General features: G+C 39.3%; 1 protein-coding gene across 3 annotated transcripts in view; it reads left to right on the forward strand.

Annotated features, from left to right (window-relative positions):
• LOC131572816 (plexin-B2-like) overlaps window positions 1-16,980 on the forward strand; it is a 255,163-nt gene that overhangs the window by 163,641 nt on the left and 74,542 nt on the right. For all 3 annotated transcript variants that reach the window (XM_058826193.1, XM_058826194.1, XM_058826195.1), the window contains 5 exons: window positions 5,545-6,655; window positions 8,349-8,531; window positions 9,677-9,799; window positions 13,568-13,668; window positions 15,802-15,928. In XM_058826193.1, the coding sequence (XP_058682176.1) occupies window positions 5,545-6,655; window positions 8,349-8,531; window positions 9,677-9,799; window positions 13,568-13,668; window positions 15,802-15,928 (1,645 nt within the window). The remainder of the gene's footprint in view (window positions 1-5,544; window positions 6,656-8,348; window positions 8,532-9,676; window positions 9,800-13,567; window positions 13,669-15,801; window positions 15,929-16,980) is intronic.

The following is a 16,980-nucleotide window of genomic DNA, read 5'->3' on the forward strand; positions in this document are numbered from 1 at the left end:
TTTTTCAAACTGGTATCAGTTCTCATTATCCGACTCTGATTTTAATTGGCAACAAATTAAAATAATTTCCCTAAGTTGCAGCTGTTTTACCTGTGATGGTAATTGATGAGTGATATCTCCCTGTCCTTATTTCAACCCCTGATCCTTTCATCATATTTCTCTCATCCTGTTTAGCCATGGAGTGGAGTGACAGAGTGATTCGGTGGGCACCATAGCTTATTCTTTGTATAAGAAACCCTGGTTTTTGGTAACCTGAATATGTGTTTCCATGTGTCTTCCATTTGTTTTCCCAGGGACTGCAGGAAAACACCAACAGAATGGACAGGGTCTGAGGGTGTAACTTTCATTATTTGCATGTCAAATCCATAATTTTCAGTTAGTCCTTGTAACAGAAGATATGTGTCAATATGACTATTACATATATTAAAAAAAAAATAAATCTTATATTATTAAAAATTTCTAAAAAAAAAAAAAAGAAAAAAATTTGAAAATTTGTCTTGTGAAAACAAGCAAAACTTTTGTCTTCCACACCAGGAATAGAAACAGAATTAAATTATTTGTCCATATGTTACCAGTTTACAGGCAGTTTGACCTGGTGGGATTTTGTGTTCCATATGAAGATGGTCTGTACCTCTTAGCAAATTGTGTTTCCATATGTGAAAGAGAAGGAAAATTACTCCTTTTGAGCAGTATGGGCTATCACAACATCTAATGAAGTGGATATTGTTTCTCAGTCTCCACAGCATGACCTCCCACAGTTTTCTGACCCACAGGTCCCATCTGCTATCAGCAAACTGTCACAGCTACAGGGATGGACACCATCACAGTGATCACTGTTCTCACTGGTTCTGCATGTGTGGCATAGTACACCAGCAAAATTGTTCCTCTCTGTCCAAAATCTTTCTATTATGGTGTCATGCTCTAGGGAAATGGATTTGAATCCTGCAGTGTTGTTTCAGGTGATTCATTCTCTGAACCAGTGAGCTCCATCACTCATTTGTTTTAGGAAATAGTAGTAAAAGTTGTAACTGAGGAAGAGTTTACTTTACCTAGAGTTCGTGCAGAAGTAGAAGCTTTGAAATCCAGACTGAAAATATGTCCATCCCCTGCTTCTCATACATTCTCCAGTTTCTGTTTTGACTTTCTTTGAGCCCAAAACTGAAAGCTGAGTTCTTTTCAACCTGTGGCACACTTAATAAAAGTTAAAAAGTTATTCAAAATGAGAGAGGAGAATTTTCATTCATCTTTCCCCAAATAACTATGCCTTTGGAGCACATTCTTTGGATTTAACCTTTTTTAGATTGGAATTTTTGAGTCTTTTTTACCAAATTTTTTTCCAGCTTAAATGTCTTTTACATCTTTTGGCGTTCCTCTGAATAGGGGAAAGTTTGCTGGGAGAACCACAGTTTTCTGTATCTCTTGCTTTTAAAGCGTATCAGTACATGCCTTGCTTGGCAGAAGTGCTTGTCTCTCAAACAGAATTTCAAGTAAAAAAATTTGTCTGGATGAGAGGATGTAGCAGGTTTTAATTAAATATATATGTGTGTTTAATGAAGGAATACTCTGCAAAAACACCACAGAAGCTAAAATGGTGAGATGATTACTTTACTGAAGATTTTCTTGTCCATTGTTTTTTGGGAATAACACTTGTTTTAATTCTCAGTTATTCCAATTTCAGGCAAAATTTGGTATTCTTTCACTTCAGCTGAAGCAAATGTAAGAAATTAATCAGCAAAAACCTAAAGATACATCAAAGGCTAAAGTGATGGGTAATGGCTGAAATGTTGAAGATTCCTCTGTTCAGACACTGAAGATACTTTTACACTGAAGGAGGAGAACACCTGCCAAGTCCATGTCAGCATGGAGCTACTGCTGATTCTTAGGGTTGTTTATAATAATGTGAAGTCAATTTGAAGCTCACTTTGTGCTTGTGGATTACAGATGCGCCTTTTTTCTGCATGCCTTTTGAAGAATTGGGTGTTATTTAAGGTTATTGGTCTTGCATGAGTGGAAAGATACAAAGTTATGGGTACTAACTTTAAAATTGATCTCTGTGGAGCAGAGCTCTGGCAGTTCTGTGATTCCAATATGGTGTCACTTTGTGGCAGTTCCCCTGTATGAAGTGTTCTCCTGGGTGCCCTGTGTTTCCTGCACATAACTTCTAGAGTTTCATATTTCTTGTAGGAAGCAGTAGGGAGGACAAGAGGCCAGATGGAGACAAGACTTTGAGAGAGGAAAATTAAAATATGTGGGCAAAAGCTCTGTTGGTCTTTTATCCTGACTGTGCTAAGGGCTAAAAACTAAGTGGAAACTGAGTGTGGAGGGTGTATGGCAGCTCTCAGGGGCAGGGTATGACTTAGAGTAAGCCACCCAGACCTGTGTGTAACTACAGTATGTGATTAAGCCATTGGAAATACATTTCCTGTGTAGAACATCATGGATTCCATGCTCCAGCCTATGCTTCTTACGCCTTTTCTCTTGTGTTTCTGCAACTTGTTCATTTAAAACAGATATTTTTCACAGCAGGAGACTGCTTCTTGGTACATTCCCAGAGCATCTAATTCAGTACAGCATCTGTGTTAATAGCAGCACTGTCATTCGTATCACATCAGCTGGTCATAGAAAGATTCTTCCAGCTGCTTCTTCCCAATTAAGTTAAAATCAGGTGAAAGTGGCCTGTGGTTGTAGTTCATATAATTTCATTTTATTTGATTTTTTAAATTTTCTTAAGCCTGCTATCTGATAAGTGAATGAGAGTTTAATTCTGAATCTCTTCATAGCATATTTAATTTTTGTTTACTATTTGCTTTGGAGAGAGGATGGAAAATGAAACTAATAAGTACAGAGAATGATGAACTGTTACCTTGCATAGAGATCTGAGCTGATCTGATGGGGTTGGCAAGAGACAGGAATTATAGCAGTAAATAACAAAAACAAACAAGTAAACAGACAAAGATAAGGTATTATTAATGGAGAGAGCATGTAGTTCTGAATAATTTAAGTCAAAAATTTTATAAGTAAACAAGGCAGAAAATGGTAGCAAGGAAGAATTACCCATATTTATACAGAGAATTAATTACTCATCTAAGAGACTGGTTTAGACATGCAAAATGTACTTTTTCTTAAATTTTGTCTCTGGCATGGACCAGCAAGGCTCTTCGTTCTTCTGGGACAAAGGCAGGAGTATTGCAAATGCAGCCTTTGTGTCCTGGGTGCCACCAATGGACAAAATGGGGTTGTTCAATCCACTGAAATACAGGAATGTGGAGGTGAACTGACTACAAAAATTAAGGTACAATTAATTATTTTCCATTCATTTGGATTACATATTCTGTAAGTAGAGCTCTTTATGGGGGTTTCTTCGACTGAGAGCAGAGATTATAATAATCTAAAAAGAACTACCTTTTGAGAAAACAAATTAATCTCAATTCTGTGTTTGATCCTTGTGCAAGAGATAATAGAATGATAAAACTGGTATGAAACAACACTGTAGTAGAGTGTCAAGCTGTTTTTTTATTTCATTGCAGATAACTGTAAGGGATAATATTTGAAACTAGATGACAAGCATTATCACATCACTTAGCAATGGAGAAGTAAGGTGGGATCAAAGCTGGAAAAGTTAAGTCCTTGGGAGCAATAAGAAAAGAAGAGAAGAATTCAGATGAATTCTGGATTCCTTAGAGCAGGTCAACTGTTGTTGTAAAGAGACCCATCACTTCATTACATTGCAAAGCATGTTCTAAAGTCTGTGTGTCTGGAGAATAGGTTATAATTCTTAGCCTTTTCTTGGTCACTGCCATAGGAACTCAATCTATCATTAGAAAGTGCAGCTTGTGCTGGTGGTGATGTACTCTCTTGTCTTTGGTATCATTTTGTAGCTAGTTTCTCAGATTGGTACATGATAGGAGCTTCAGCAAAACAAGATTGAAGTTAGCGTTTTATTTATCCTGAGTTACATTTAGTAGGTTTTTTGGGATTTAGAAGTTCAGTTCACTCTGATTTTAGGACAGTTCTCACCATTGCACATGCATTTTCTCCATAGAGGAACAAAACGTGCTCAAATACTGGAGGACAGGCATTGTCTTTATGCATTGCTGGCAGTGCTGAGGTGGTTTGGGAAGCTCACAGATGGCTTATGCTCACAACAAAAGTCCTTCCTTCCCTGTTCAAACTTTTACATCCAGCTTGTTAACATTTAGTCTTAGTTACCCAGTATAAATGATGATTCAGCCATTCTCTTTCACATCGCACCAGTGTCTATTGCTCTTGCCAAAACAGAAGTAATAGGTGACAAAGGAGCATGGTTCCTTTATTCTTATTTTTTTAAGTTTTATTTTTTCAGTTTCTGCTTTTGGTATGTCATGATCTTTTTCTCCTCTTATGAGATTGTTGCCTGTTAGATTGCTTTGTTAAATGTTTCTCTTGTCTTTTATGTGTTTCCTTTCTATTTAGACTCCAGATATTTTCAGATTTAACTTGAGATTCCCTGTAAATTTACAGGTTCTTTCCTCATCACATTAAGGAATCCCATGGATTACTTTGAAAATGAAAATATGGTGGATTATATTTGATCTTCCTACAAGCAGTATTCATATTTTCCCCCTAACATCAATGTGTCCAAGCATGCCACCTTTTGTTTTCTGTTCACAGAACTAAACACTTTGAGAAAACATTCACAAAATGTTCAGGCCTTAGGGAGTCAGCAGAGACTCCTCATTTAAGTCTTCAGATTAAATTTAGACCCCTGTTAACAAGTTGCAGAAAGTCTTTCTCTAATTCCAAACAGCCAGGCGGTCTGCTTGGGAGCTAACAATTCTGAAAAAGATTTTAAAAAAAAGAAAAAGTAACAGAATCATAATCACAAAAAATTTTAAGTGATGTTCTTAAGACAGATTTGAAACTATTAAGTAGCAGTGCTCTAGTGAATGGAAGTGTTGGACCTTAATGCATACCAGCTGTCGAAGGCAATGTTGCATATTAAGGGGTCTACCATCTTCTGGCTTCATATCAATGAAGGATTAGTGTAATGCCTTCTCAAAAAGCATCAGCAGCCAGACCCAGCCTTGCTTGTACCCAGTGGAAGGTTTTTCCCTTTCTGGGGAAAGCCCACAATACCAACTGTTTCAAAGACTTTTATGTAAATTCCCCCCCACCTCTTAAGGAGGAGCCGAAACTGTGATTTTCGAAATTATTTTTAAAATTTCAGCAGAAAATGATTGACACAGTATGATGCTGTCTGAACAAACACTACATTTTGTCCCTCCATGTTGTTTCAAATTGGCTGCTCTCATTCTGCTTTATCACATGATTGATTATCTAATTGGTTATATGGTCATCATTTAGACATGACTTTGTTAAATCCTTCCCCAACAGATTAAATTGATAGGTAATTAACAGGATTTGAGGCTTTTCGTAATCTTCATGCTGTCTACACCTGCACAAGGATAAGTGTATTTAAGTCATGAAAAGCGTCCACATTTCTAGGTTTTGTGTATATTATATTTTTCTATATGTTTCATGTTATTATTTTCTTTCCCTTTCCAGGTACTACATAGAAATGGCTTTATGGATCTGGACACTGACCATTTTGAGCGGTTTTTGTGTCACCTTATCCAGAAATGAGGAACTGAAATTTTTTCAGAGTGCTACAGAGCTAAATCATCTAACAGTGGATAATGACACTGGGATAATCTATTTGGGAGTGGTAAATGCGCTGTATCAGCTTACAGAAAACCTGGAAGTAATAAGATCTGTAGAAACAGGTCCAAGAAAGGACAACAAAAAATGCACACCTCCCATTGATGAAAATCAATGTAAAGAGGCCGTACTGACTGACAATTACAACAAATTGCTGTTGCTGAACAAGGCGGATAATACAACTGTGGTATGTGGAAGCCTTTTTAAGGGAATCTGTGCCATCAGAGATCTACAAAACATTAGTGATGAGAAGTATTACGTAGACAGTAGCGGAGAAAAGTCCTTCGTGGCAAGCAACGATGAGAATGTATCAACTGTGGGACTGATCACTTCCCTGAATAACGACCAAGTGCTGTTTGTTGGGAAAGGGAATGGACCAAATGACAATGGAATCATAATCAGCACTCGGCAGCTCTACGCCAGGGATGGGAAAGACATTTTTGAAATGTATACAGACTCAGCAGCTGTTAAGTCAGCTTATCACTCATCAAGCACACAACAATTTGTGGCAGTTTTTGAGGATAAAAATTATGTTTATTTTATTTTTAATCAACAAGAGAAACAACCTGTCAACAACCGCACACTGATTGCACGTCTGTGCAAAGATGATGCCCATTATTATTCCTACTTTGAAATGGACTTGGGTTGCAAAGATGATGATGGTGCCTATGACCACTGTCACTCTGCTTACATCACTACCCCTGGAAAAGAACTGGCTGAGAGCATGGCTCAGCAGGGACAACCTGCAGATACTCCCTCAGATGACAAAATTCTTCTTGCACTCTTCAGCAAAGTAAACAAAGATGACAGCTCTCTAAAATCTGCAATGTGTGTGTTTTCCTTGCGTCAGATCAATGAAAAGATGGAAAAAAACCGGAATGATTGCTACACTAAAAAGAATACCAGCTCATTTTACAAACTTTTTTCAGCAGAAAACCCATGTGCATTACATGGACTGGTAATATAAATAATATAAATATTAGTTTTAGAATCTGTGTTAGAGTTTGTGGAAAATATACAACTACATGTTTTAGGGAGGCTTTGAGCTAAACTATATTAAGATGACTGAAAACTCAATAGATGGATTCACTGTAGAAATGTAATGTGGCTGGGGGGGTTGTGCACAAGTAAGAAATGACAAAATTTTGAGTTGGTTAGAAAGGATTTGATGTTCTCTCAAAGATAAGTGTTGCTTTCCTAAGTGCATTTCTTTTAAAGGGATCCTTCTGGTATGGGAGTCACTGAGTCAAATGCAGGGATTTTTTACTCCCACGACCAGCTTCTGGGTGATCACTGTAAACTATGTAGTTTCAGTCAATGTATTTACAATGCTCTTACGTGGTAGTAAGAATCTTTTAGATGGTATTTGTAATTCAGCATTTTTTCTCACTTGTATTTGTATTGTTAGACAACTGAAATACCCAGATTTCTTTTATTCAAGTGGTGTTCATATTTTGATGTAGCTCAAATTACTTGTATAGCATGATAGCCATCTTTTTATGGCCTGTCATTACCTTGACTATAAGGTTTTTGAAGGGTACTGTTACAAGGTTCAGTTACTGTTCTTCAATCTATGAGTGTCTCTAAGAGGCAATTTTCAACATCTCTGTTGGCTTTATGATTGTTTTGCCCACAGCACTCTATTCCCAAGCCCCACTTGTGCATGCCACTCATTCATTACTGCAGCCAACACTAAACTGGGCTGAGAAATTGAATCATCTTAAAAATAACCTAGCCAGCTTTTAGGAGGATGTCTTAATTTTGAAGCCTAAGCAAGGTACACACTTGCATAAACAGCTGTTTGAGCACAACTTGGGAAGTGGTGTGCTATAGTCCAGGGAGAGGAGTGAACAGCTGAAGAGATAGAGCATGGAAAAACCTTTTTTTGGTATTGACTCATAATGCTTCATCTTGTGAGACTGAAGCCTTCTCCCACACAGTAAGTCAATAGTACTGATGAGTCAAAATTATACATTTGGCTTTGAACCACCAGTGTTACTTGCTGCAGTACCCTGCATATGGGGTGAGCATCAAACACAGAAATCCTGAACGTGACGAGTGGCCATGGCTCCTGACAAAGGAAGGTCAGATCAGAAAAATGGTTTTGTTACTAAATATAGTAGGAAAGGCAAGGTGTGAATGAACTTCCTACTGGTGGCTCTTGCTGCAGCTGAGGATTAAAGTGCAGTGAAGAGAGAATGTGTTAAAGTCCATGAGACAGCTGCCAGGGAGTTGCTTTTTGATGGAATGCAGGAAAGTAAGAAACAAAACAGCAGTTTAAAAAGTAGTCTTCAAGACAAAGTTGGTTAAACCAGTCTCTATGACATGTCCATTTTAATTAAACCAACTGGTTAATTTTTAAACTGTTGCTATAATGAACCTGCTGCTATAATGAAACAGAAACCAAAAAAAAATTCCCTCCCTGTGTCTCCTGGAAAGTGAAAGTGTGGAAGCAGTTCTCAATTAGCAGGCTGCTGTCTGATTACTGCCTGTTGGCTGGGGGCAAATGCCCAGAAAATCCATTTCTCTCTTCCTACTCTTCAGGGTCTGAGGGGTATTATGTTGTCTAGTAATAGGACTGCACTTCATTCTTAGCTAGGAATTAGTGATCTGAATGTTTAACATCATTCTGTATTGCTATTCCTTATCAGAATGCAAGCAAAAATTTCCCCTGTGGCTCCGAGCACTTGCCGTACCTTTTGGGCAGTAGGAATGGTGTTGTAGAGAAGCCGGTGCTGCAAAAAGAAGGGATGAATCTCACGGCTGTCACTGTGGCTGTGGAGAACGGGCACACCGTGGCCTTTCTGGGAACGTCGGATGGTAAAATTCTTAAGGTAACCAACTGGATTAAGAGACTGCAAGGTATTTAAAAGTCTATGATCTGAAAGTCAAAATGGGATTTATAAGATCTCATACTAGGAGCAAATACTCTTGGAGCTTGGTATTTTTCATCTTAAAGAAAAGACACATTATTTCTGATGTACCTCAGCTATCTGATGCACAGGTTGAATTAGCATTGCCTGAATGGCACCTTTCCTGAAGGATTACTTACCTACCGAGAGCTTTATATAAACAGCCTTAGGTAATCTAACAACAGCTTTAACCTTATCTCTATTCAAGTTCATACTGGTTTAAGAGCAACTTTTCATTTTGTAGTCATTCTGGCTGTTCAGTGAATAGAGGTGGCCATACAAAGCCCAAGCTGAAGTTCTGATAAATTCTAGTTGTGTGGTCCTCAAGGCTTGACATGTTTGTGGTGTTAAAATATGAAGACTGCAACACCAAACACCTTCTTTTGCTTGAAAGAGATGGCCATGTCCAACCTTAAACCTAGCACTGCCAAGTCCCACCAAACCACATGGTAAGTCATGTGGATGTGGTGCATAGAGACGTGATTTAGTGGTGAACATGGTGATGCTAGTTTGATAATTGGACTCTGTGATCTTGGAGGTATTTTCCAACCTTAGTGATTCTATGAGTCTATGTCTCTAAGTGACACATTTACATGTCTTTTAAATATCTTCAGGGATGGTGACTTAACCAGCTGCCTGGGCAGCCTGTTACAACACTCGACAAACCTTCCTTGAAGAAATATTTTCCAATATCTAATCTGAACCTCCCCTGGCACAAATTGAGGCCTTTTCCTCTCTCCCTCTTGCTTGCTAATTGTGAGAAGAGATCAATAGACACCTCACTGTAGTCTCCTTTTTGGTAATTGTAGAGCGTACTAAAGTCTCCTCGGAGCCTCCATTTCTCCAGACTGAACACCCTCAGCTGCTCCTCATCAGACATGCACTCCAGACCCTTCACCAGTTCTGTTGCCCTTGTCTGAATACTCTCCAGCACCTCAATGTTTTTCTTGAAGATTCATCTTAGTCCTCCTTTTGCTCTTAATATATTTTTAGAAACAATTTTGTCTTTTACAGCAGTAGCCAGATATAATGATATTTAACACCTTTTTATTTCTTCCACAAAATAGGTATTCCTGTCATCCACTGCAACTGAGTACAGCTCTCTTACTATCGAACTAAACAAACCCGTAAAGAAGGACCTGGTCCTTGATCAAACCCAAGAAAATCTGTATGTGATGACCACAGACAAGGTAACGTGCACTAAGGACCTGGCCATCTTTCACTTTCTCTGCAGCTTAACATGAGATTTATACATTTTCCAGTTGCTCTTGGAAATTGCCCTATTTGGTGGGACCCCCCCTGCTCTGTATGTATGAAGACCTTTCTGAAGTCTAAGCTGATGGACCTGTGGCTTGGAGAATTGTAATATCTGGGATGCTTAGCGACAGGGAATGGGGAGTTCCCCTCTGGAGCTGTCATACAGGGTCTGTGAGAGGGATGAAGAGGAGATGTTTGGCACCAGCACACCTCAGGGTCTGCAGCCCTAGCGCTTGGTGTGGGATGTGTGGGGTACCAGTGGGTGCTGTAGCTGCCATCAGATCTCTTCAAGGGCACTTCAGGACTCAGAATGCTGGTGGCTGACATGCTCACACTCACACATCTGTAAAGCCACAATCTGTACTTTTTGTGTGTCTTAGTGTCAAAAACTAAGAAGCAATGGAGAGAATTATGTATTTAGGAAACACTTTCATTCAAGCTTCTGCTGGAACTGAGTACAGGAGGAAAAGTCCAACTTTACTAGGAAAGGCACGGGCTCTCTCTTCTAGGCCCCTTCTTTTAGCTGTAAAATGGAGGCACAATGGGGGTATGTAAAAAAAGGGAGGGAAAAAAGCAAGTAGAAAATGAGAGGGATAGCAGATTTCTCCTCCAGCCCCAGGGGTAGTCCTGACACTTCTTTGTGGAGGCTGGAGCTGCCAGCTTCAAACACTTTCTTCAGCAGCTCTCCAGGACAAGGTGGGTGACAGGCTGTGACCATCTGCAGCCCTGCCAGTGACATGGAATGCAGCATGGGAAATGCTCCACACCACAAACCCAGGGAGAATAAGGGGGCTGTGAAAGGAGAGTATTTGGGAAGACAGTACAAGAAGAATATATTCTGACTGTTTTATAAAAGGATTAATATAAATTCCTGCTGCAGGAATGTTATAGCCTAGCTGGTTTTAAGGCTAGAAACAACATTGGAAAAAATGCCAGAAAAACAACTGATAAAGCATTTAATAATATGGCAGTGTGACAGAGAGGTTTCTTTTTCTTTTATTTTTTTCCTTTTTTTTTTGGTTGGTTTGGTTTGGGTTGGGTTTTTTTATTTTGTTTTTTTTTTTAGCTGTTGATAATGCTCATTTGGCTTCTGTTCAGATTTGGAACACAACTCCAAGCTTCAACATTGTCCATAAAACTCTGGGTGGCCTGGCCCCCCATTTGACAAGCTGGCACATTATGTAAAAGCCCTGAACGAGGTCTGCACAAGGCTACTGTGTGTGCTGCTGAGCAATGTAAGAGATAGCAGCAACCTTGAGGGAAGACAAGCTTTCTGGTGATGGTCAGCTTGAAATGGTAGAATTTAGAAAGACAGCAGACAACTTTTTTCAGAGAAAACCTGCAAAAAAAATCATTCAGTCACCACAAAACATTTAGAATGCAGCAAATTTCTGCAGAAGAAAGGATTTTACTTAAATAATTTCCAAGTAGCTCTTGTAGACACTGCAGTTTCTGAATAATGTGAATAATAGTTTTCTTTTACAAAACCTGTTTAGCTTAAATATGAATAGCTGAAGTTGGGAGCTCTGTAACGGCATTGCATTACTGTCATCTCCAGGAGTTAATTACAGTGAGCAGTCCCACCCACTTTTAGAAGCAGATAGACAGGAGGAGAATGGAGGCCTTCGAGGCTGGGAGAAACAAAGCGACATAAGCGAGGGGGGAAGAATAAATGATGAAACATGTACTTCTGGGTTCGGCATGCCTGTGAGTTGTGGGAATAGAGATATCAGAATACTGACTTGTGAATTTTAATGGTTAAAGGTAAATAAAAAGACAACTGGTTGTGCTGACAGGCATGCATGCTGCTGAGCTACCTGGCAGATGCAGACTGCCCCAGCATTTAGAAATTAATTGCTTGGGCTCTATAAGCACTTGAACAAAGTGGAAGTGCTGATGTGGTAGGTTATAGCTTTTTTAAAAAGAAATTAGATCAAGACAAACACAAGCAAAAACAATACAGAGGTTAAGATCCATAGTGAGAATCAAGCTCTTCCTTTCCTCTTTCCCCTTTCTCCCCTCTTTGCTCCCAGCTTCTGCCGTGGTGCCAGTAGCAGTAGGGATTTTGAGCAAATGCTTTTAGCAGTCAGTCCCCTCTGCTCCAAAAGCTTGAACAGAGAGCAGGAGAAACCCCTTGCACCTTCCTGTGGGACTTGTAAAGGAGCTTAACACCCCTGTGCTGCTCATGCTGGTTCATTACAAGCATACATCACTGGTAGGATCCCAGGTTCCTTAAGGTACCTAATGTACTTGGAGAAAAGTAGAAGTCTGTGGCAGTCACTTACTATGATCAAGTTTATTTACTTGTTTTAGTTTTTAACACTTTGTGATTCAGAGTGCCAACACAAAAAGCTCTAAAATTAATTTATTTACCTTTTGAAATTGGCTGTTAAAGGAGCTAGTTCTTTGGGTTTGGTTTTGGTTTCGAGGCTTTTTTTGTCATTAAGGTCAACTTGCAGAGATGGTGATCCCTAGGGCTTGTTCATGCTTGCCAGAATTGTGAATTGTGAAACAAATATTTTGTCATTAAAAATAAAATTATTCACTGGATATTAAATTACTTGTGGGTGCCACTTAGTGAAAGAGTACCAGTAACTCAGCTCCAGTTAGCTAAAAAGAAGAGAATGCTGAAAAGGTAAAGCCCTGTATTAATAAATGCAAGAAAATTGCACAATATTGACATTTTCCTTAACTGAGCCATCTTATTTAACTCTCAGAATAGGAAGAAAAGGCCAGACTCAGAGAGTCAAAGTAGCTTCATAATTGCTAGTGAGATGAGACTGGCATTATATTAAAATAAGACTAAAAGCCTACATCTCAGAGTTTCTGTTTCTACACTTCTTGTGCTCTTTAAAAGTAAAATGTAGTTGTAAACTGGAAGATGTATGGCCTGTTTTCCTCTTGCATCATTGCAGTAGCATGGCTAAAAGGAATGCTCTTCTTTCTGTGCACCAGAGAAAAAGTTGTTTATTCTCCACACCAAAGGAAATCAAAACCAGAAGCTGTATATTTACTGGGGGAATGAGACATGAGAACTGATGATGTTCTTTTCCCTGCTGCTTCCTGTCATAGTTATTTCCATTTTATTTAGTGAATGTATTCCATGGTGGAAGGTTATGCATGGAGAAGTGCAGTAACCCGATGCACCCTGGCTCTCATGTGCTTGCAGACTTTCTGAAATGCCTTCTAGCTGGAAGCGCATTTCCAAACAATTTCACCTCCTTGGCAGTCATAGGGAGGTGAGAATATTCTGTTTAAAAAATGATCTAGCCAGTACCAGGTTAGCCTTTTGAAAGTATCCATGATGCAGTAGCTGCTTGCTGAATTGAGAGCATCGCTGATGCAGTTTCTGTCCTGAGGTGCAGATTTCCACAAGCAATATAACTGGAGGAACTGAAAAGCTCAGTTTTTGTAAGACTTGCTCTTAATTCTTGATTATAACAATGTCCTACATTACTTTGGAGACAGACTAGATGATATCAAAGTGGGAAAAGAAGCAGAAAAAAGTGTATGAATTTAGACTTTATTAAGGGGGAAAAGAACAGACTGGTTTTATATATATTTTGTTAAAATTGGGCTGAGCTCTGGATATAATAATACAGCTGCCCCAGGTAATGACACTGTACTGCAAAGTCCACAAATGTTTCTAACTCCTTATGCCATCTTCAGTTGTTAGGTTTGCCTTGCTTTTGTTTTTCCAGGTGTACCGATTACCTGTGCAGGACTGCCACAAATACTCAGACTGTGAGAAGTGTGCCCAGGCAAGGGATCCGTACTGCGGCTGGTGTGTGAGGGAGGGCAGGTGAGTGCTGCTGGCTGTGCTCGCGTGCAGGCAGTGGAACTGCGCAGGTTGTGACCTGTGCTCTGGCATGGTGATCCCAGCTCTTCGTACTCAGCCTTACACTCCTGACAGGCATTTAATTTTATCACGCAGACATTGATATCAATATTCTGTGCACACAAAGAAGTCCCCGTGGACTTCTTCAGATTTGATTACTTTGGGAAAATATATACTTTTCTGCTGGAGAATGATTATACACCTTCTATAACTGTATGTTTTATCACTCTTTTAACTGTACAGCCACATGTTCTCCCAGAAAATAATAAAAAAAAATGCTCCCTATTTCAAATTCAGAAACTATAGCATATATTTTAAGTACATCAGGAAAGTGTAAAAAAGAACATAAAAGAAAAACTGTTCCATGTCTAAAACAGAGTGTATAGCTCAAATGCTGGTTTTACATAAACATCATCTGTCAAGATGTGTAGCTACAGGGAACCCTCACCTACCTGTAGGAGAGCAGAAAGTGACATTTTGCTGACTGTCTGCAGAGGTTCACTGAATGAATATTCAAGTACATGTAAACTAGGACAGCACTGAACAGCCCTGGAATGTCTCTTCTTCGCGCTCTGCATTGATTGGAGTGCCGAGAGGGAAGAGCAGTCCTGCAGCTCTCTTTTTGACTACTAAATTAATTAACCCCTTGGCATGAGTGGTTGGGAATTCGTGATTCTAACTTCTTGCTGTTGGAACAAAGGGGTTGTTTAATTATAATATGCAGATGAATTTCAGGCTTCTAGTTTCCTGCCTGAAAATGTGAACTATTGCATTAGGTTACCTATCAGCCTGATGTAGCATAATATGGAGCACTGCAGAGAAACTTATGTGGTGTGTGCAGGTTTATGTAATATACTGTAACTCTTTCAGCCTGGGGCTTCAGTTGCTGTGGATGAAACCTGAGAATTTGGAATGTAACCTCAAACTCCTCCTGGGCTGCCGGGAGTTGAAGGCTTTGGCATATATCATAAAAAAGGCAATTTTCCTTAGATTTCCCTTCAGGTTTCTGATATGACCATTGACCTCAATATCTCAAAATATTAATGGTTTCTGAGAACAGGCAAACATGAATTTTCACATTTGCTAGTATTTATTTCCAAAGGGGAGAAAAAAAGTGCTTCATTTCTGAGTTTCAGCTCTGTCTCATGATCACACACAGCCCTTAGCAGTGTGTTTAGGGATTTGTTATGTGAATGTTGACTCCGTACGTAAACGATTTGTTTAAAGGAGGTTTGACAGAGCTGTGCAACCACTGCATTGTATTAAAGCCCCTGATGGGTTAATAGTCAACTTTTTGCTAGAGCAGACAGAGATCCTACAGCATTTTCTCTTAACCTTTGCACAGAATGGAAAGAAAACATCTAAGACTGTCCCCACCTCAACAAGTTTTTGTAGCTACATGCAGCTTCTGTACTACGTTATTTCTTCCTGTACTTGAGCTGGGAAAATCTTCCAGTGTTTTTGGTGAGGCTGCACAACTGCCATTGTGTTCCCATAATTGTAACACTGCCTTGTCAGGGAGAGGTCTTAAATAGTGGCAGGAGTTAATGAAGACATTCCCTACAAAATAACATTTCTGGTGCTGCGGTTGCACAGAAGTTCTCCACAAGCTTGTATGCCCCCAGCAATACTTCTCTGTTGCATCTTGTGCTCTTGAGTGTTGTGTCTTACCAGTGGCAACACAGAGGTGTCTGCCATTTTACCTGCAGAAAGAAAACCAGTCTGTGCCCTCTCATTCAGGATGTTGTTATATATTGCAATGAGGCAATGAAACTTGAAATCAGCTTGATTTCAGATGGCCCCACTGCCCCATGGTTCCTGTGCTCTGTATGGATATGTGTTCTGTATGTCTAATTCAAGGTGCTCTCCAAAATAGTATAGGCACTTTCTTTTGACATGTCAGATCATTAGTTGTAATTACACCATTAATTCTGTTAAAAATTCTCTAATAGCAACCCCACTAGTCAATATTAGAGAAAATTTGTAGTTGTCTTGTGTTGTAATTTCAGTCTCTAATCATGAAATTGTTGCGTAGTTCAGAGAAAGCAGAGTCCAGCTATAATACTGGTTTGGGTTTTGTTCTTTTTTTTTTTTCAGGTGCACAAAGAAGGCAGACTGTGGAGCAGCTGATAAGGAGAACCACTGGCTGTGGAGTCCAAGTGGCACATGTGTGACCATCATTGGTGCCGACCCTCTAAATATGAGTCGCAGAGCTCCTGCTAAGGTATAACAGGAAAATGCTTTCCATAAATATTCATTAAACACGTTAATGTGACTACCAGAAAGATGAATATCTGTATTTTTTTATGCACAGTGGAGACTAGGAATAGGGGACTGTTTTCAGTCTCTGTCATTTCTCACAGTGCTCTTTCTTGCCTGCTGTTCTTGCAGGTTGAGTTCACATTTTTGACCTCTGTAAACCGAAGTGATGCACTAGTATGGATGATAAAGCACTTAACACTTACCTGAATATTATGAAAGTGTTGCACAGTGTTGTATAACCCATAAAAAGTAATTGGTAGGAGAGATTTTATGCTGCCCTTTCAGCTTACTTGAGCATGAACTTAAGTAAGCAGTGAAGCCATAAGCTGTTGCTTTAAAATCAGCAGTGGATTTGCCTACACAGCGAAGTCTGTCTGGATACACAGAGAAGGTAAATTCAGCATGCAAAATGACTCTGTGGCAACAAAATTGCAAAACTGAGTTTTTGGAGTGTGATCAGGGTGTCATAGCTTGCTCTAGCTCCAAATGGAGCATGCCAATGCAGACTGTGTGCCTCCCAGGGGTGTTCAGCAAGTAAAATCAATAAAATGGCTTTTAATTCCTCTCAATCAGAAATAAAAAAACTTTAGTTCAAGTCACTTAATTTCCATTTCTAAATGATGTAAACACTATTGTGTTAGGGCCATTTCTATGTTGAATAAAAGTACTAGTGGAGTATAACTGGTTTCTGTGAGAAAGGGATAATTGTCTTTTCTACTGGCAATGCAAAATGGAAAAAGTTAAACTGTATAATTAACACACTTGAGACATTAAAGTCAAGTAAGAACAGCAGCCCAAATTTAAGCTGGATTGTTTTCTCTTTACTTGTTAAGTTTTCCCATCTTATTTTGCTTTTAGTTTCTCAAGTGCTTTCTTTCTCTGAGGAAGCTAAAATCTCACCATCACTCAGAAATCCTTTTTCAGTATTGCATTTTTTGCATTTTGCATGGAGTTTTGAGGAAGCCACTTTTCTATTCATCCCTCTCAAACTCCACCACCTCCAGCCTATCCAGC

The sequence above is a fragment of the Poecile atricapillus genome, chromosome Z (assembly GCF_030490865.1).
Source record: "Poecile atricapillus isolate bPoeAtr1 chromosome Z, bPoeAtr1.hap1, whole genome shotgun sequence".
Taxonomy (NCBI): Eukaryota; Metazoa; Chordata; class Aves; order Passeriformes; family Paridae; genus Poecile; species Poecile atricapillus.